The following is a 20544-nucleotide window of genomic DNA, read 5'->3' as shown; positions in this document are numbered from 1 at the left end:
TTCATCATCACGTCATATAATTTATTTATATTTACTTAATTTTGATTATTAATATATATTTATATTTATTTGGTTATTTATTTATTAGATATAAATTCATGTTTATTAAAAAATGAATTCTACAAGTTCAAATAGATAAATTCCCACAATTTTTTTTGCAAGATAATTCCCTAATCAAAGTGTAAAAAAATTATTTATTTTTTAGCGAGATTTATTTTTTATAATTGACTGCAGCTATATAGCTAGTGCATTTCAAGCCTTTTTTTTCTTTTATTTTATTTTTAATATTATTTTAACATTCTTAATCATTAAAAAAAAAAAATACATTAATATTATAATGTCTGAAAACACAACGCTTTATTTGCTTGCGTGCATTTTTTTCTGGTTTTGAAAAGAAGCCAATGACTATGAAATTAGAAGTTGTAGCAAAACACATCAAATCTTTAACATGGAATATTAACCACACAATGGTAAAGCATTGCATTTTCGTTTCCCTCTTGCATTAATCATGTGAATGGGAAACAATAACTCTAGCAGTAATAGTTGCAGATCATATTCTTCTCATGTAGGTTCAAACAGCTGGGAAAAGCTTATTCAGCAGGCATGGGAGTCCATAGAATTCATCATTTCTAATGTCCGAAGCATATAAGCTGAACTTCTCCCACCAATGCAAGCCAGTGTCTGTTCTGGCGGCGTCAGTTTCGCGAGAGAGTGAGCAATCCAAAATCAAAGCAACCAGTGCAGCCACCGTTGTGTGAGACATGAAGATGACAGTCACTATATCATCAAACCATCCAGCGTGGGTGCGAATGTGTCCAGAACTTGGATCTATACGATAATACTCTCTGAAGTACTGTGGTACTGAAATGCCCATGAAGAAAGAAAAGCCCAGAATAAATTTTGTTCTGAAACTGTTCAGGTTACAGAATTGGAGAAAACCAAGACCTGCAGAAGAAACGTAGCCGAAGAACACACAGTACAAAGCTGCCATGATTGGTAGGGGTATAGAAGCAAAAAATGCTCCAAGTTTTCCAAATACAGAGAAGAAAATCATAAACACTGCTGATATTTGAATGACTCTTCGACTTCCAACTCTCGTTGATGCCAATAGACCAGCATTTTCCACTGATGCCGAAGCGCCAGTTACAGAACCAAACACGCCATTGAGCAAAACTCCTATTCCCAGCCAGCCAATACCGCGGCTAGTAACAGAAGGTGGCACAGGTGTGGCGCTGCTATATCTTGCTGTTGCAAAAAATGTACCAGTAGACTCAAAAAGTGAAACAAAGGAAGCAGCCATCATTGCAAAAGCTTCTCTGGCATGAAATGTGGGGCTTCCCCATTGAAATGGATAAGGAATATATAGCCAAGGAGCTGCAGTCAAGAGTCCAGCACGATCTGTGCGGCAACTAATCTGAGTCTTTGCAGGTTTGTTCCTATACACACCACTTGAAGTAAGAAATTGGGCATATAACCAGGCAATCCCAACTGAGAAGAGCACTGCGAATCGATCCCATATTGGCCTCTCTGGTTTCAGCAACTGGGGAAGATACTGTGAGATGAAGACCATAACAATCAACCCCGGAAGCCCAACTTCAACACATGTTGCCAGCAAAGGGAAACCGAGATGATAAAGTCCAAACCCCGTAAAAGTTACGTATGGAACAACAGAAAGGGGGCTAAGGAACCTTACTGCATTCCTCCAAATGCCTAAAAATCCCATAACCATCTGGAAACATGCAGTAATAATCAGAGCACCTTGTATTCCTCTCATGGTCTCTATGAACCTCTCATGAGGATCTATGTATACATTATATCTTCGGGCTAGTACAATTGAAGTTGTGGGTATAATATATGAGTACGAACCCACAACCACAGATGGGAGCCGGGTCCCAAACAAAGACTGCAAGAGTGTGCTCAATCCTGAAACGAAAAGCAAGGTTTGAATCACCCTTGCCTTCTCAGTATCACCACCTCCCATTTGAGGAACGATCATGCTGGGAATCAAAGTGGTAATGCCCAGAGTCAAAAGATAATGCTGGAAACCCAACACAACAGCTTCCGGCCATGGGGGAGGACTGTTAACGCAATACTGAATGCCGGGTAGCTGTTCCTTCACAGGTTGTGGTTGCACCTCCTCAGGTATTTTGTTGCCAGTACCTCCAGTACTACCATTGCCGTCACCACCACCTTGGGCCATGTCTCTGCAAAAGATAGACTTTCACGTATTGCGTGCATTTCTACATTATTTACAACAATAACAAAAGTAATTTTAGAAAATAAAGCAAAATTATTTTGAAATTCACTATTAAAGATTAGTTTATTTTCATTAATGGCATAATTAATCTAATACGTGCGAGACACTAAATTCTTTATCTAATTCCTTTTTACGTTTTTATTCAGCTTTGAAAGAATCATAACAATTATGATCATGAAAATATTTCACCAAATTAAATAGATATATATATAAATTAATTAGCAAGGAATTAATGCATGTCATGTCATGTATTTGGGTGTATATATATATATATGTGAATATATATATATAAGTAGATTTTATTATTTATATCTTTTAATACGTACGTATATCTTTGTTATATTTCAAGCAGATCTCAAGTTTAATTTGTTACCCTAAATGAAAAAAAAAAAAAAAAATTTGACAGTCGATCATGCCTTGTATCATTATTACCCAATGGATTGTTTCCTTTAATTTCATACGTTTTTTTTTTAGCAATAATTTCATATGTTTTATTTGGACTTTCATTTAAGAGCTTTCAAACTAATATTATATATATATAAATATGTATTTATCTCTTTTCTAATTATATATAGTTTATAAATAATAACATGACTATAATTTGTTTGAGTAATTTTTCCGTCGGCAATTTAAAGGGTTTTCATGACAGTGCTACTGCTACGTACACATCGGCCTCATGAGAACGCCAACATCGAGTTAAAAGGGTTCAATGCGTTTAATTGTGGACGTAACAGCTACTGCCGTCGCCTTAGCTCCAATATGATGATCCTTTCTGAAAGTAATATTTTTCTTTTGCCTTTTTAGTAATTCTTCTCTTCTAGAGCCCTCTCAATAGGTTTGTAAAATCTATTTTTATGTAAAATTTGAAAAAAAAGAACTCAAAATTACCTCCAACGGATCATATATTTTTAAATCTATTTTCCATTTTAATGTAGCGTGAACTTTATACAAATATAAAAATATTTTATTTATTTTTTCTCTTTTCATTTACTTTGTCTTCCACTATAGTTTATCTCTTCTTGTACTTTTTTTCCAACAAGATATTAAATAATATAATATTTAAATGATATAAATAAAAAAATAGATAAATAAAAACAAAATTTAGTGATATATTTTAAAAGATAGGATAGATAAACCATTGTGAGGGCTCACAAATATCATTTGTATATGTCCACCGACACAATTTACTAGCGATGATGCGTGGTGTATAATACATATTAGGAGTCGTTTGAATTGAAAAATACTCACAATTCATCTTATTTCATTATTACAAATTTTTTAAATCTTTATACAAAATATAATAATTAATTTAATTTTTTCAAATTTTAAAATAATAATAATATTTAAAAAAAATATTCTAATAATATTTTATTCAACTTTCATCTAAAACTATCTCATCTTAATATCCAAACAGATCAATTATATAAGTTATATAAGTTTTCGCAAGATATAATACGTCAGTTTCAGCTCGATTATTGATAGTGATATATTCATCATTTCTTGAAATCTCTCTTCTGATTTCAAATAGTGGTGTATTCCTTCCGTTCCGATCGATCACGAACTAGAAGAAATAATAGACACATGAAAGTTTCAAATTCGAGTAAAAACTCAAGGGAACGTTTTTTTCCCAGCGGTTGTAGCAGAAGAAAAAGATTTCAGATCATATTTGCTAGCTTTTTAGTACCTGGTATACATTAGGATCGTAGCAGCCTTAAGATCAGGGGCCTACGACTAATTTCGAATGGAGTTTTGAAGACTCAAAACATCATTATCACAAACCATCATAATATTAATATACAAAGTGGATCATAATCTCAGTGCTGCTTCTCCATTTTTGTCACAACAGGGAATTCAGTTTAGCAATAGCTTCAACTTACAACAACAAAATCTGAATCGACAGTGAAAATGATCATGTTTTTTAAAAGAAAAAAGAGAGAGAATAAAAAAACAGGAAAATAAAAAAAAAGGTCTATGATCAATCAAGCTGAGCATACCAGATTCCCTGGATCTTCACATCCTTTGGAGTCTTTGCTCCCAAATCAGTGTCTGAAGGCTGGACGCTCTCGAACACTCCAATCACCTCCCCAGTCTCAGGCTTGCTCTTGGTGACACTCAGGGTGATTTTCCCTTTTGATGAAGATGTATTCTTGATGTTCTCCTTCACAAGTTCTTCCTCGTCTCCTCTACCTCCAGCAGGCAATGCAACTGCATTGTCATAGCCAGTTGAGCCACCCCTGCCCTTTGGGTCCAAGAACGAGGAGCCTCGGTAAGATGGCACCAAAAACTCTCCGCTAAAGCTATCTGGTTTCCCTGATGCCACCAACTGTTTGATGGTGAAAAGGAATGGCACTCTCTCGCCTCCAGGCAGCTGAACAGTCACGGCTGCGTAGTCAATGCCATCTTTTTCCTCGAACTTGATGGCGCCGTCGGGGGACACCTCGAAAGGTCCCTCGATTTCATCGAGGGTGTAGGTTAAGCGGGTCATGAGCTTGGTGTTTTGGAACGCAGGTGGGGAATTCTTGTTCACGCCCTCAGCTTTGACAGTGAATGCAGTTGGTTCCAGGCACAACTTCTTGGCATTGTACTTGCCAGCCTTGAATGCAAATTTCTCGACTCCGCCATCAATGGTTGGGCATTGGTTGGCTGTCCCAGTTCCCTTTACCTCCATGTATGTCTTGCTTTGAATTTCGTCATAAGTTAGTCTCTTTGGAACTCCTTCAGCACTTGCTCCCTGAAGTATTAAGATTTGCCAATTTATTTCATGCCTTTTCCTTTGAATTGTAAATTAACAGCACGAGTTGTCATGATACCTTGTTTTATTTTATTTTATTTTTTTCCCTTTCAAAATAGAGGAACATATGACTTGTCATTGGTTTCAACTCAATTTTAATCATCTCCTTCTTTCAGGGAGGAAAAACAAAAGACGATCTGAAATAATACCAATTAAACAATCAGCGGATCTTTTGCATGCAATAGGATCCTTAATTTCCTAGTCCTTTATGACATGCAAAACTTCCACGAAAGATCTATCGGCAAATATTCTTCGAAGAATATTTTGTGTCTGTATATGTTGTGTCTACATGGATAGGGAAGTTCTAAGGAGTTAATTAACTCCCGACCACTGATTTTACTCTCTACTACTGGCAATTAATTGACCGATTCATTAGAAAATTCTTTAAATAAAAGTTCTACACACGTTAGTTTGGTGCTGTGTGAAAAAAGTGAATGTTCCAACAAAGGCCTCTTCTCTCTCTATAATTTTCTAGAGCAACATGTTAAGCTCTTGATGATGTTGAAGTGTGAAATTATTTTAAGAGATTCTAGCCAATAGCTTCCTAAGCATGCAATGTAAATGTACAATCCAACAATTTGATATGAGTTCTAAGACAAGTATTGTAAAACTTGTACGTAATTCGAATTAGCCTTATTTATCATTCTCAAATTTGGTGTCACAATTATATGAAGATCAGTACAACAAAGAGTAAACAAAAAGAAAACAGGCATACCGAGACAACGAGAGCAGAAGTAGCAAGAGCAAAGCCGGCAATCTTGGTAGCGTCGACACATTTGTGAGCCAAGTCCTTGAAATCAGTTTGCAGAGAGCAGGTGAGCCTGGCTGCAACTGGTTCCAGGCCAAAGGACTTGGAAACACTCTGTGAAGACCTCAGCTGTAGACTGCTCCTAGAAGACACGACACCCACCTTGGCGGGTTGCATGAGTGTAGCCGCTGCTTGCAGGGAGGCTGCCATTGTTGTGTTCAAAGCTGATCTCTTCACTCACCCTCAGAAACTAGTTTTTATCTATATTCCGTGAGACAACCAAAAGAGAAGGTTTTTGTGTGGTGGTGGGAGAGTGGAGAATGGGACAAACAGGAATTATTTGGTGGCCTTGCTGCGAGTAAGATAATGGGATAGGATAAGGCTCTCTCTCTCTTATTGGTTGGTTGAAGCTAATGCCCTTGTGTTTTTAGTTTGCCACCTGGACATTTCTCGTTTGGGATAAAGATATTCTCAGTCTAACCTGACTACGACGGAGAACAGGTCCTAGGCAATTTCATTAGCAATAATGAAATTGAATTGAAAATTGAATGATTTATTTCTAAAAATATAGATAATGTGAATCTCATGATATAGACTCACTCTATTTTCAAGTCCGTGTGTATAAAATACATCATTCACGTCACTTCTACAAATTATCCACATTATTTAAATGTTAAAATTTAATTTATAAAATTTAAATTTTAAAATTTATCTTTCAAATCAAATTATATCTTATAAATATTTTATTATATGTGTTTTATACAAGACATGAGAATATGATTGATCTTTTACTATAGATCAATGCAAGAATGCCATTTTTATTAAAAACGAATTTTAATTTTATAAAACAATCTTTTATTTAATATAGAGTTATAAAAAAAAAAAAAAGTCTGGAAATTGTAAGTAAATTATTTTCCTTGCATTTAATAGATTCAATCCCATCAAATAACTGGAAAATTTCCTGGTTTAAACATAACATGACAAAAACCATTTCACTGTCTATATACTGTCACTATAAGTTTCGAGTTGGCAGGGCCGTATTCGGCCCAAAATAAAGTAGAGGCCCAAAATGATTCAGACGTATTGACTGTGGAAAGAAAAATAAGAATGAAAATCCATTTCTATTTATAACCTCCACACAAATTAACGTTAATTATTAACATTAATTGTTTTTTAAAGTGTAGTATTTAAAAATAATAAACTAAAAGACTTCACCATGTCAAAATGGAGTATTTAAAAAAAAAAAAAAATTTGAATAAAACCATTCAACTTCATTCATCAAGCAGTTATATGGCTTTCAGCCATTGCAAGGGGCAATACACATTGTATTACACTTTCCAAGTCTATAATGGCTTTTACATCTCTCAGCAAACAACTCAACATACCACGTTATTCTCTATTATTCATCACTGCATTTACAACTTGCCTCGAGTCCCCGATATAGAGGTTCTCTCCCACTTCAATAATTTTAAAGTTTTGTTATGTACAAGCAAGTTTGCGTACTAATCTACGTATTAATATTGTTGCCTTCATATTCTAAATTCAAATTAGCACTGTTTTCAATAAAATTTACTTTTTGACCAATCATATTGAATGGATGCGCATATTAATATGCAGAATCGCTTACAATTAGATTTTTCCATAATTTTAATATCATCACAGAATTTCCAGACCTTGGACATGGTGGTTTTGAAAGCCTCTTGGCTTTTTTTTTTAATCTGCTATTAGTTTACCCACCAGACATAGTTTACCTCTTTCCATAGTCAGTTCAATATCTTTCCTAGTAATCACAACTTCTTCTTTTCTTCATTTGTTAATGATAATTTGTTCCATACTTCTGCTAAAGCATCTACCATCTTCCTTTCACTCTTGCCAACCTTGTTTCTGTCCCAGTTCTAACCCAGCAGCTGGTAATTGCCATCCACCTCTTGCCCTTGGCAAACAAACCTTCCACGAAAGTGAAGGATACTTTCAACCTCGCTAGAGACCTCTAGACTCGAGAGGAAACCCGCCCCGGCATATTTAAAATTTAAAGTGTCGCAAAATTCTTGTAAAAAAATATGGTTCAAAGGATGTTCCATCAAATGTTCAAGATGTCAGAAACTGAAAGAAGGGACAACAAATGCTAAGAGAAAAACTTCAAAAAACCTATTTGCGGAGAGCATAATGGTCTATAGGATAAAAAAATAATGCTACAAGAAATACATGAAAAATCTAATGTACCTTCTTGACAAGCCATAAAAGCAATAAAATCAAATAAATTGGAAATTAATTGTAAGGGAAAATATTGAAAATCCATCCAACTTTAAACTGAGAAAACAATGTATGAAAATAAAATCATGGCTAGATGTTGCGGAAGAAAGAAGATAAATCACAACTCAGATAGATAATCTTGTGCCTAGAGGAAGTGGATGACAAGTGCCCATACAGGATAGACTAACAGAAGGATAATGCCAACCGTGTTCGATATTCCATGGGTTTGAGTGAAGGAATTTCTGAATCCACCAGATGCTCGGATGTGCTCTTGCAGTAGGTAACAACCAATGATAAGGCATATCACGATACCAACCCAGCTATCCTTCAAGGTGTGTGCAAAGAAGCTGGGAGCCACAACCAGGAGAAGAATCAAAGATCCTGGCATCTCCAGCCAATCTGCAGAGATATCAAGTAATAACTTTGTGAATAAGTACAGTGACTATGACAATGACATGTTTAGAGTCATTCACACGTACAGTAAATACAAGCAACTGAACACTATCTTCCTGTGTTTTCTTAAGTAGTGTCTAAGGAAGTATTAAAGTGTGTACAACTCATGGAGCCAGCAGGCATAACAATATTGCCCGCGCACATGAGTTGTGATATTTAGAATTACATTTATAAGAAACATAATTCAGATGAAAATATTTCTGAATGTGTGCGCGCGTGTGAGAGGGAGGGAGGGCTGTACTGGTAACATTCACCCCATCTTTGCCACCTTCACCAGTGTCAGAATAATTTCCTTTTCTGATTAAAGTAATTAGGAAGATGAGTGATGAAAGCGACAATGGTGAAGAGGATGGCAAAGCGAGATATGCTTAAAAGTGACATGTAAGATGGATGGTTGGTGACTGAAGCATATACCTGGGAAGTGTCGCGGGAAGAAAAGCCTTAGTATAACTGCAATGAAAGCAATCCATCTCCCTACCTCTCCTCTGAATAGTTTTGTAGAAAATTTATCAATAAATAAAGTAGCAGAATGTACTAAAAAACAAAGGAAAAATAAAAGGAAGAAAAAATGTGCCACCATTAGGAATTATGACCTGAAAAAATTGAACAACACCGAAGGAAGGCTAAAGAATATGTAAGGGACTAAAAGTGAAGTCAGCATGTTTGTTCTCCAGTTGGTTCGATCCAATATCAGCAAATAACTGCAACAAAAAATGAAATTAATGTTAAAACATGGTACTCTTTGGAACTGTAGTGCTTACATATACAAGTGGGGGAAGCAACTGAAGCACATATGCAGAAAAAAAAAAAAAAAAAGATTTTGCTATCAGGGGTGGACCAACATTTTGGGGTGGGGGAGCCATCCCCAAAACAACATCTTTAATTAGATCAGTCAATACTAAACAAAATATATTAAAAAAACTACATTTGAGTTGAAAGGAAAATATCCTGCTTCTTAAATGGGCCCCAGATTATTATACAATTCTCCCCCAAGGTGAAAGAGACACTACAGTTCATACTGAAACATTTACTTCCATCAGGTAAAAAAAAAAAAAGTGCAGAGGTGATAATGTATCAATATTATTCAATGAAAGATGCTGTCAAGCATAATCTGGAGGAGATAAGTGAGCTTTGAGATTTTTTACATACGTCTTTAGCAAACTAAGAAACTTTTATATTTGAAACAAAAGCTTTATCATAAGATGAATTTATAAACAAAGTACATTTTGTATCCAGTCATGACTCATGATTATTGAAAGAGAATGCTACTAACAGTTACACTTTAAAAGCCTTGGTGCCATATGGCTTCAGGGTAAATCTGATTAGTCAAACTGTTGAAAGAGAAATGATAATATCACAATCTAACAACTCAAATTGTTGGTTGTTCAGGAAAGCAAATAGCACTCCAAACTTGAGCTCTCCCTCAATCCCATCCCACCTATGGATACTAATTAACTGGAGATGTAGCAGAGCAATCAGAGCCTTGTTGTACACCAGTTCACAAACTATAGGCATGCAAATTAATTTATTCATCTGGGTCAGTATGAACCATCAAAAAGCATCAGAATGTACAGGATCTGTTAGACAATATACTTTATTTAATTGATAAAATTAACCTTTTGTTATCCCTTTATTTTTTTTTTGGGTAATAGGTAATTCAACATGGTACCAAAATAGGGTTTCATGTACGAGCTCGCACATGGTAAAATTGTATTAGACAATATAATTGAAGTGATTAAATGATTGATGACACCAAACCGGCCCCTAAAAGTGCAGAAAATAGTATTCAAATCCGTAAACATTTTGACCTTGACAATAAGGAGATCGACAGAGGTTTGCAAAATTTTATTTGGAAAAGAAAGGGAAATTTAAAATTAATAAGTATCATTTTGATCAAGGATTATTCCCTATAACGACAAAGATAATGACCTTAATATCACTCTCCATTTTCTAGGCATAACATATAAAACTATTACATGCACGTTACATTAGAAACATTAAAAGATATCAAATACCAAACAACTAGAGATGTACCAAAACACAAATGTTAAGAACAATCAGATATAGAATTCATGGTGCGACAAACAGCACTCACATTGCAGCGAAGGAAGCGACCCATTTGAGAAAAGAAGTCCCAAAGCCGAGGCCACCAAGCTTAGTGGCATGATTGATGAGCCTCTTTGCGGCGATCTTGAGTTCTTTGTTATCAGAGTCGATCAAATCCGCCGTGGCCGTGGCCGTGGCCGGATCAGTTTTCATGGCCAAATAATCCTTCCTCCCCATTACACTTCAAGTCCAAACAGAAAAAGATGATGAATTTGCAAAGCCAACTGGGATATAATTTTCTTTAAAAAAATTATCAGAGAAGATAGCGAAACGAAGATAAAGTACAGAAAAAAGTGGCTTTAATGACTTTCAAGCTGCTGGTTTGGATCTATCTCGATGGTTATCGTAACTGTTGGGGCGCTTTGTTTACAGCACGGTTAAGTGAATAATGTTAAAAAAATTGTGCGAAGTTTCGGATATCACAAACTATTCTCTAGCTTCGAGTGTTTGCGAGGATTCATGGTCCGCCACGCCCGACGCAACACTCTTTGCTCGGTCATGTCGTTGCTTACGTGTTGTCATGCAAGAGCGCCGCGCGTCGAACGGAGTCCGCTCGGTTTGTTAAAGTTTCAGCCCAGTTTTTAAAAGTTTTCTCGGCTTTCAGCCCAATTTAAAAGAGCAACAAAAGTGAACGACAATTGATCAATCACATGCCGGATTTTCCAAGCCCAACAAAAATTTATACATTTTATTGGATAAAAACTTATATAAATTATAAAATCTCTCAAACTTTTTTTTTATTATGTCGGCGAACCTCTCCAAGACATAATTATTCGGACCCATCTTTATAGAGTAAATCTCGACTTCGTGCACTATACACTTAGAAATTTTCCTACACAAAATTGATTAAATCGTCGACTTTTTACCAGGAGGTGTGATCCCAAATAATTGTTTGCACTAGTGGTGTCAAATCGTATTAACGTGTTGTGTTTGTGTCATGTCAAGACATGTATAATATTATACAATATAGGTCAACCCAAACACGACTCATTAGCCTTGTCGTGTCAAAATCTCAAATATTAACATGATTCATTAACATAACGGGTCGTGTTGTGTCAACCCGTTAATGAATACTAAGAAATAGGTTAACATGATACGACGTGATCCATTTCAAACCGTTTATGTAAATGGGTTAAACATACCCAAAATTAACCTGTTTGACCTGATTAAGTTTAGTATAATTTTATATAAATGTTAAAATCACAATATCTATAAAACAATTTAAAACTAATTACAATCCAAACAATAAAAATATCAAAATTAAAATCTCAATAATTTTACTTTTAAGTATAAGGAGATAATTATAATTTTAACTTTCTTAATAAGTAATAACGGGTTGACCCGTTATCAACTCGTTAAACAATCGTATCTATTTTAATAGGTTAATTCGTTTTGACCCGAACTCATTAAAACTAAACTCAAATCCACTATTATCGTGTAATGTTCGTGTTGGGTTAACGGGTCGTGTCACATATTGACATCCCTAGTTTGCACCCCCGAGATGTTGAATCTTGAATTTTGAAGGGAGTGATATCCTAAAACCAAAACCTTCTCTCAAACTTTAAAGATATCAATCGATAAAGTTCGTCTTATATCATTTATTAAGTAGTTAATGTTGTTTAAAAAATTCACACATACAATAATAAATATTATAGATCAATTTTATGTATTTAGTTCTCTAATTTTGAGAAATGATAGTTCCAGTTGTAAGTGTGCAAGCGCCACACAATCTTTTTGAAAAAAATGAGTAGACACGGTACTCATGTGAAAAGAAAATTATTTTTTTAATAGTGGACCTCACTATTTTTCAAAGCGACTGCACGACGCTTATGCACTCACGACTGTATGTAGTATTACTCATTTATTTTTATCAACCAAAATTACAATCTTGGTAATACAAATAAGTAACAAATAAATCGGAAACAAAGGCGAACATATGTATTCCTAATTGAATAATGCTTTAGGTCGATTGATATTTCATAGTTATATAGTTATACAAGTGTGTCATGTGATATGATAAAACAACAACTACATTACATTGCTCTTTGTGTTTTTTCATTCCTATGGATGGCTATAAAATACAAAGAACAAAAAATTGTTGTCATATAGCTCTTTGACCACCAAATATTCGTGCTACACACCCAAAACTTTTGTCACAACCTGGCTTGTTCAGAATCATCACAAGGATCTCACCCATTGCTAGCCATAATGTGCTGTACTATAGCTCTATAACCATGGTGTAAGTCAAAGAAGAACAAACCCTAATAATCCAATCACACCCAACCATAATAATTGCTAAAGTTGCCATCAAACATTCTCACTGGAGATTTAAGAATAATGGGCAAGTCTCAGAGCTTATGATGGACAAAAGTTTGGTAGGGACTATAATACTTTCCAAACTCCCTAAAAAATTAGGAAGAAGCGTTTCATTCATTTCTCTTTTTTTTTTTTAAGAAATGATATTTGAGTCGTGAATGTGCAAGCACCGCATAATTTTTTTTAAAAAAATGAGTAAATACAAAAGTTCCATAAAAAATAATAATAATAATAATAATAATAATAATTTTTTAATAATAAATTTTATTTTTAACCAAAAACCATAGGTGGTGGACTTTCTCCAATACAATCATTTTAATGAGGCAAGAATTATGAACCCAATGTTTCTAATACAATCATTACAAATTTAGAGTGCCCTTGCCAGCTGACTTCCAACTTTTTTTTTTTTTTTAATTCAGATTAATTTGGACCAGCACTTGTATTATATGTACCCTCATTCTCCTTCGTTTTAAACACTCTCTAGTGTATTAGTACTATATGCATATATATATATATATATGCTCATTTTCCTTCATTACAAAACATTTACATTGTAACCAACAATTACAATATTCACGTTTTGATTTTTAGTTTTAGAATTCACTACAAGAAAAATAGGTTTTTGTGATCAATTTATTGCAACTAAAAGACTATTTACAATTAATTTAGTTATAAATAGTCATTTCGCTAGAATTAACTGGTCGTAAATAAGTAATTTTCTTGTAGTGATCATCTCAAGATTACCTAATGATTCCTGCTTTCTACATCGATACTTTGTACTCTCTCTCTCTCTCTCTCTCTCATATTTTCAAGCAAGATTGCAAAATTGAAAAAAGAGCTGCATTGTTGTTCAATAAAATACAAGCTAAGAGAGTTGAATCTTTGTCACTACAAAAATCTAATAAACATTGTGAAATACTAATAAGGGATATGCATCCAAACGTATTGTTAGCTATAATCTATTGCGCAACATTATGCACGTTGGAATCAATATATATTTGTTTAATTGGCAGTCCAATTGTCAAAAGTGTTCAAGAAAAATATGATATTCGTCAATACCAAATCATTATAATAGTCATTGTATTCTAATGTAAAACTTGTATTAGAAAACACTGTTATATCATGATTTGGTTAGGGTAGAAAAAACCATGACATTTTTTTCTCTTCGATAATAAGCCATAGGAAAGTGGATTATATCACATATAATCATATTATTATGGAGCAAGCATGAACTATGAACACAACAAACGCATCAGTAGTAAATGTGCCCTTGTCTGACTACGACTTCTCACCAAATCCGACCCCCCCAACATACACACCCAAACGGATTATTAAATTCTTATATATTTATTATAATCTTCAAGATCTTCTTATTCTTAACCAACCTACCTCCAATGTTCCAATGTAAAAAACAAATCCAGCCACGTGTCATTAAAACGCTGTTTCCACTAACGCTTCTCCGTGTGCCCCCACTGAATCATACCGTACATAAATACATACGTTTCGTGTATATATGATTTAATGTGTGGTTCCCATCACCTCCTCAAAAGATGTGTCGAATTTTTATTTCCCAGCTTTTGTCTCAGACTCCACGTGGCATGCTATTATAGCGACTCGATACATTATTACGTCAATTGCGATTACACGTCGGACTACCGTGGGATCCACCGAAGAGGAATCGGTTTCATGCGCCGAGGCTCTACTGCTGATGATGGTGTCGTCCTCTTCTCGGAGCATCCACGACCGTCGCTTCGTGTGAGTCACACACCTGTGTCTTGAACTTACACCCGAACCTCCTCGTCAGTTTCGAAGAGCCTTTCATCCACCGTCCGTTTGCTGGCGCGACCGCCTGCTTGTCGATCTTCTCGATGACTTTCTTCATCGTGGAGCACTCCCGCTCCAGCTGATGCACCCGCGTCCTCATGCTATCCATGTCCAGCCGCAGCACCTGATTCTCCCTCACCGTTGCCCGCCACGTGATCGCGCTGCACTCTCCGCCCTCCGCATGTACTGCCGAATCTCCCGCGTCGACTTCTTCCTCATCCTCTTGATCCTCTTCCCGCCGTCGGACCTGGGCAGAGAGCCGTCCGGGACCTAGTGGCGCCGCCGTTTCAGCGGCGAGCAGAGTTCCCGCGATGGCCTGTCGAAGCTGAAGCTGCTCAAAGAACAGAACTTGCACAACTGCCCGGAGCGGAAGACGCTCGTTCTGTGCCGCGTGCGTGCATGCGTCTAGCGAAAGCTTCTGACAGTCCAGCACTCCACTTATCTTCTCTCGCTCCGCCTCCGGCAGCCATGCATGCGCCTATAGATGTTACGGACACATTCAATTATTTAAACATTCAAAGACGCTCTCATGGATCACAATTGCTAACCAAATATGTAGTGTTGTATATGTTTTAATGTACCTTGAGATAGACATCAACGGCTCCGTAAAGACCGTCGTCGAAGAGTCTAGCTTGATCTGGAAGCGAAATCGCTAGGCTATAGAATTTTTCTGGCTTGAGATTGGCGTCCGAGGCGGTCTCTGATAAGTAAGCGTCAATTAATTTTCCGACTAGCATCAACGCTGGAGATCTGACTCTGTCTACTCCATCTCCATTGTCTATATCCTCGCTTTGGATTCTCTGCAGCTCTAATCCATGGAGGAAGTGTGTTAAGATCCTCTCGACGCAATCAACATCATACAGCGTCTCATTCAGATACGAATAACTCGGAATCAGGAGGTCATCTAGCGAGGCTTGCTCGAGCTGGGACCCGATCTTCTTCTCCAGAGCAGCTCTGCAGTCTTCTGACGCGTTCAATATATTTACCGTCCTTAACAATCCGAATAAGAATCTGGTTGCCGTGGAAGATGACCTCGAGGAGCTCTTCTCCAATGGAAGATTGGAGATTATAGTCTCTAAGAGTTCCCTCTGTTCACTCTCTGAATTTGCTATAGAGGAAGAAGACGACGACGACGGCCTTCGATTGTTCAAACGAGAAATGCCAGGGATGTGTTTCTTCGCGTATAAAATCAAGCAGCTCTCGATGATCTCCGGGCTCAGATCTTCTGCTTTCATCGCGGAAATCAAACGCTTAAAGAATGGCAGGCTGAGTAGCACCAAATCCTCCAACCAAGACTCAGCATTCGGGCCCCTACGCAAACCCTTTCTTCTCCCGCTGGTCTCGATCCCGTTCCAGAGGATCTGTTGATTCGCAGTAGAAGTATCCCGAGCTTCGTTCCCGGTATTCGCTCCGTCACTCATCGGCCAGCCGAATAGAGAGGGATCGGCCGACGACGCTCTCGAAGCGATCGAATCGATGCACCGCTGCGTAATCCCCAGCGCCTCAGCCAAAGGCATTACTTTTTCGCAGGATTTCAGTGCTCTGACAGAGTCCTTGAGGCTCTTGAGCACCAACTGGGATAAAAGCCTCTCGGTCTTGGAGATAAGGTTGTCCTCAGAATATTCCTCAGTCATCTCCAGGACCTCCCCGGCGCAGCGGAGGGGCGCCACGTTGGAAGCGTTCAGGTCGATCTTGACGCCGTAGCAGAACTTGGCCGCCATCTCGAACGCCTCGGAGCCGCCGGGGAAGTCCGGTGGGAGCGTTATGTAACACTGTACCTCCTCAATCTCATTTCCTTCAACCTCACCCCCATCGTTCCGGTCAGTCTCTTCTCGCCGTTCTGTCTTCATCTCTTGCTCGATTATGAGCTGGTGAAGCTGCCGACTTTTGGACATCAAAGGGAACTGAAAGAAAAGAAAGAAATTTTAAGTTATAATTAACTTGCGTCAGTTCTGAATGTAATGCGAGAACTGCATGAGCAAGAAGAAGAAGAAGAAAGAGGGTATGGACTTGGAGATCAATACCCTGTGGAGATGAAAGGTCATGTCGTCGACTTCGATCACAATGTCGCTAGGTAAACCAGTGGTACAAAACCATGCTTGCCCTTTGGAACTGTTCTTCTCAGCATCTGGCGCCATTTTCTTTCCTCAAATTCTACAGGAAGCTAGAAACCCAAATCCATGGAAGTAACAAAAAAGGACCTAGAACTAGAAGGCAAGAATGCTAGCTGTCTGTCTTTTATAGACAGAAGAAAGAAACAAGGCAGAAAACTGGGATGCCTTTGAGAACCCTAATTTACAAAAGTCCCTGAAGGTGGGTGAGGACTTGAAGAGTAAAAAGTGGCAGATTTAGAAGGGGGAATTAAAAGAGTTTGGAATCCAAAAACTCAAACCGGACAAAGAGAGCAGCTTGAACAAACTTCAAAAAAGGGTATCGTATGGTCCTTTTTTTTTTTCTCGAAACATTTTTCTTTCTCTCTCTCGGATTAGAATATCACCCACTCCCACTCAATCTCTCTCCTTTCTGTCTCTCTGATATGTCAAAGGAAGAGAAAAACAACAGGAATTTAAAAAGGGCATGTCTTTGAAAGAGTTGCTTTCTTGAGACTAAAAAAGGAACCATCATTATTATCATCAATAATCCCTTGACACAAAATTGTAATTGCTTTCCAACCAGCTCTCTTTACTTTTTTGCGCAAATGAAGGAATATTTTAGTTTTAATTTCATTTTTCCTGATCTGGGTTCATCTCAATGACTCGAGAAAACACATTTTACATGTTCACATGTGGTATTGGATGACAAGAATGCATTGAAAAAGGGAAAAAAAAATGTATATGATAGGAAGAGTTTATGTTCAGCAACTGAGCACATTGTTCACCCACCGACCTCACATTTTGTCTACTTAAATTTGGAACCTCATGGCACCAACCACTCACGACTAAACGAATAAGATGATGTAATTTGTGAGATTGTGACTCTCGGATCCCAAATTTTCTTCAGCTTTGTTAGGTTTCTTGGTTTCTGGGTTTATACAAGATGGATATTATTTTTTGAATTAACTAGTTTTAAATAAAAGTAGAGAACAATTAAATATTAGTACTGCTTTTGCATAATATCCTATATGATTTGATTGTAACATTAAAAAACAAAAACTCCTTGAAAAAGATGAAAAGATGTTCACAACTTCATATGTGGTAAGAGGCAAGAAGAAGACGTGTGAATGATGTGTCACATGTACCACATGATTCAACAAAGAGGGAGCTCTATAGTCTCAATAAGTTCTGAGTGCTCTTCTCTGGTTTTGAATTTCTTGGTCTGAACCGTCTGATACGAAATCAAGCTGTTTGCTTTCATTTATATCAACATATCTACCCGTGTCCCCGCCCTTCCAAGCATTTATAGCCATATTAATGAGGTGACATGGAAGGTAGGGTAACGTCCTCTATATCAAATCATGCATATAAGGTGAAATACCTCTTTGGACAGTTTAGAACCATTAATATATATGCATACAGTTCAAAGGAAAAGAAAACGAGTTAAGTCATCTATAGATTGAGATTATTGGAGTTTTTTATTAAATCTTGTACTTGCATAGTACTACCTGTGAGTTATTGATAGTATTACATGTCAATTATGAAATTTAAAATTTAAAGAAAAATGCTAAATCTTCCGCTAAGGACTTCCGTTAGGAGCTATCGCTGGATTCTAGTAAGTGTATTTTTATGTGTTTTTTTAAGTTTTTTTTACATAAATTTTTTTTAATAATTTTAAATATTTTAAAAAAAATAAAAAAATCATAATATTATTAAAAAATATATTCTTAATCACGAAGTAAAATAAAAAATTATAAAAAAATATTTTTTATAATTTTTTATTTTATTTCGTGATTAAGGAAGTATTTTTTAATGATTTTTTTTTTTTTTTTACTTTCTGATTAAGGAAGTGTTTTTTTAATGATGTTCTAAATTTATTTTATTTTTTTTAAATATTAAAAAATCTATATAAAAAATAACTTAAAAACACATGTAAAACAATATTATACCCCAGCGAGAGCCCCCAACTGGGGCTGTAGCATGACCCAAAGTTAAAATTTGAATTTAAAAATAAAACTGATAAAATGGATATTGTATGTAAAACTGTAAGTTGAGAGTAATGTTAGATACAATTATAGAGTGTGTAAGCGTCGTGCACTTTATTTGAAAAAGAGTAGAGTCCATCATTAAAAATAAAATCTTTTTTTATGTGAGTCTCATATTTATCCATATTTTTTAATAAGAGCGTGCGGCGCTTGCACACTGTAACCTTTAACTTAATATTGCCTTAAAAGTTTATTTAATGATTATACAAAAATCTTATATGCAGTCATTTTTATTTATGCATTTTATTAATGTGATTGACTAATTTATTTTTTTAATATAAAATAATTATTTTAGTTAACCACATTAATAAAATGATATAAAAAATACGTGAAAATGATTACACGTAAAACTCATGATTATAAATATCATGTATAATCTAAGAGATCCGTTCCTATAATCGATTGGTTAGACTTTCCCTCATAATCTTAAAACTGTGGATAATTGTTGATTTTTTAAGTCAAATCATTATTAGAAGAATTATATATGATGATGATGATGATGATGATGATGATGATGCCAATAGCAGTGGTTATGGAAGACAAACCTACAAAGTTGTCCACTACTCATTATAAGCTGAATCTTCTGATATCATAATTGTATTTGAATGGGATTTATAAAGATGGAGAGATGATTAAAAAAAGTCCCACATTAATCACTGTATTCACGTGGTTAGGGTAACTAATCATTCAAACACAATGCACAAAAAGGAAGCACAGGTTGTAGACGAGTGAGTAATCCTAGTTATAATTTGGGTGCACCCGCCTATTACGATATTTGTAATTATAAATTATGCCGTCGTAATCATTTTAAAAAAAATAAAATAAAATATGAGAGTCAGATAAATAATAAATTTTATTTTTTTAAATCATAACGAAACATTTATATATAAGTAATACTAGAGAGAAGTCACTATAGCAGTACATATTTTATACTCATTGGGTAGCTACTTTTAGTTGATTGTTCTCAATACTTACTTGAAAATATATATAATCTAAATAATGTCACATCATATATACAAAATAAATACTTTTAATAATAATTTCTATCTATATTTATTCTTTACATATTTTGCCGTTATAAATAGAATTACTCCCTCAATCAGACGACAATATAAAGCCAAACCATGCATTGAAGTCCGAACTTTCCAGAGTCATCAACAGATCATTTCAGGCCACTTGTTTCTATGGTGGTGGATGAAATTCAGGAACCCAATTCATGTCTAACTTTCAAAATATCTCTGATCTCTCACACACACTTTCAAAATATCATTAATTAAGACACTGTTATTAAGGAAGGGAGCACAAATACCACGAGAAAGCATCGAAAAGAACAGCAAAACCATGGCTAGTGCGGGAAGATGAAGCAATTGAGCACTCTGCACAAGATTAGAGGAAGTATCTTTGATTCTTTATTACTTAATCCATACACACTTTGGAAATGAAATGCAGGTTAGCAGTTGGTCAACAAATGTTGACCATATACCCACATTACATTATTGATATCAATCTCAGCAGAGACTGAGAGAGACCGAACTCTTAGCAAAAAGACTATTGGCAGGACATGATTACATCCAACTGAGACTTCCCACTGTCTTCATTATTTATGCAGAGCCCCCCACTATGGACTCTTTTAACTTTAGAAAATAAATAATAATAAT

General features: G+C 35.8%; 4 protein-coding genes across 5 annotated transcripts; all 4 read right to left on the bottom strand.

The window, feature by feature from the left end:
* Window positions 1-571: 571 nt before the first annotated feature.
* Window positions 572-2200, bottom strand: LOC108995314 (putative nucleobase-ascorbate transporter 10). Its single transcript, XM_018970852.1, has one exon. It carries the CDS (start codon window positions 2198-2200, stop codon window positions 572-574), a length of 1629 nt encoding a protein of 542 aa, XP_018826397.1.
* Window positions 2201-4025: 1825 nt separating this feature from the next.
* LOC108995342 (oxygen-evolving enhancer protein 1, chloroplastic) lies at window positions 4026-6188 on the bottom strand. The gene is made up of 2 exons (XM_018970892.2): window positions 5764-6188; window positions 4026-4988 (listed from the first exon to the last, which is right to left on the bottom strand). Exons 1-2 carry the CDS (start codon window positions 6004-6006, stop codon window positions 4233-4235), a joined length of 999 nt encoding a protein of 332 aa, XP_018826437.1. The 5' UTR covers window positions 6007-6188; the 3' UTR covers window positions 4026-4232.
* Window positions 6189-8036: 1848 nt separating this feature from the next.
* On the bottom strand, window positions 8037-11031 carry LOC108995251 (cold-regulated 413 plasma membrane protein 2). Of its 2 annotated transcripts, XM_035691634.1 has the most exons (5): window positions 10894-11019; window positions 10598-10789; window positions 9096-9203; window positions 8917-8987; window positions 8037-8448 (listed from the first exon to the last, which is right to left on the bottom strand). In XM_035691634.1, exons 2-5 carry the CDS (start codon window positions 10783-10785, stop codon window positions 8195-8197), a joined length of 621 nt encoding a protein of 206 aa, XP_035547527.1. In that variant the 5' UTR covers window positions 10786-10789; window positions 10894-11019; the 3' UTR covers window positions 8037-8194. The 2 variants fall into 2 exon arrangements, with proteins under 2 accessions (XP_035547527.1, XP_018826321.1); XM_018970776.2 differs by having other exon boundaries at window positions 10598-11031.
* Window positions 11032-14304: 3273 nt separating this feature from the next.
* LOC108995368 (BTB/POZ domain-containing protein At5g66560) lies at window positions 14305-17286 on the bottom strand. The gene is made up of 3 exons (XM_018970935.2): window positions 16773-17286; window positions 15330-16652; window positions 14305-15226 (listed from the first exon to the last, which is right to left on the bottom strand). The coding sequence occupies exons 1-3, from the start codon at window positions 16884-16886 to the stop codon at window positions 14624-14626; spliced, it is 2040 nt and encodes a 679-aa protein (XP_018826480.1). The 5' UTR covers window positions 16887-17286; the 3' UTR covers window positions 14305-14623.
* Window positions 17287-20544: the final 3258 nt, after the last annotated feature.

This window comes from Juglans regia, chromosome 7, assembly GCF_001411555.2.
Source record: "Juglans regia cultivar Chandler chromosome 7, Walnut 2.0, whole genome shotgun sequence".
NCBI lineage: Eukaryota > Viridiplantae > Streptophyta > Magnoliopsida > Fagales > Juglandaceae > Juglans > Juglans regia.
This window is presented reverse-complemented; position numbering and strand designations above follow the sequence as displayed.

Bases quoted from the DNA above. Each gene is read 5' to 3' on its own strand.
- LOC108995314 (XM_018970852.1), bottom strand. From the start codon at position 2,200: ATGGCCCAAGGTGGTGGTGACGGCAATGGTAGTACTGGAGGTACTGGC.
- LOC108995342 (XM_018970892.2), bottom strand. From the start codon at position 6,006: ATGGCAGCCTCCCTGCAAGCAGCGGCTACACTCATGCAACCCGCCAAG. The intron at 4,989-5,763 runs GTATGCCTGTTT...TTAATACTTCAG, and splicing joins CTTCTGCTCTCGTTGTCTCG to GGAGCAAGTGCTGAAGGAGT.
- LOC108995251 (XM_018970776.2), bottom strand. From the start codon at position 10,785: ATGGGGAGGAAGGATTATTTGGCCATGAAAACTGATCCGGCCACGGCC. The intron at 8,988-9,095 runs GTCATAATTCCT...AAAACTATTCAG, and splicing joins GTGTTGTTCAATTTTTTCAG to AGGAGAGGTAGGGAGATGGA. The intron at 8,449-8,916 runs GTATATGCTTCA...ATATCTCTGCAG, and splicing joins CTTCCCGCGACACTTCCCAG to ATTGGCTGGAGATGCCAGGA.
- LOC108995368 (XM_018970935.2), bottom strand. From the start codon at position 16,886: ATGGCGCCAGATGCTGAGAAGAACAGTTCCAAAGGGCAAGCATGGTTT. The intron at 16,653-16,772 runs GTATTGATCTCC...CTTTTCTTTCAG, and splicing joins TGACCTTTCATCTCCACAGG to TTCCCTTTGATGTCCAAAAG. The intron at 15,227-15,329 runs GTACATTAAAAC...TAACATCTATAG, and splicing joins CCGTTGATGTCTATCTCAAG to GCGCATGCATGGCTGCCGGA.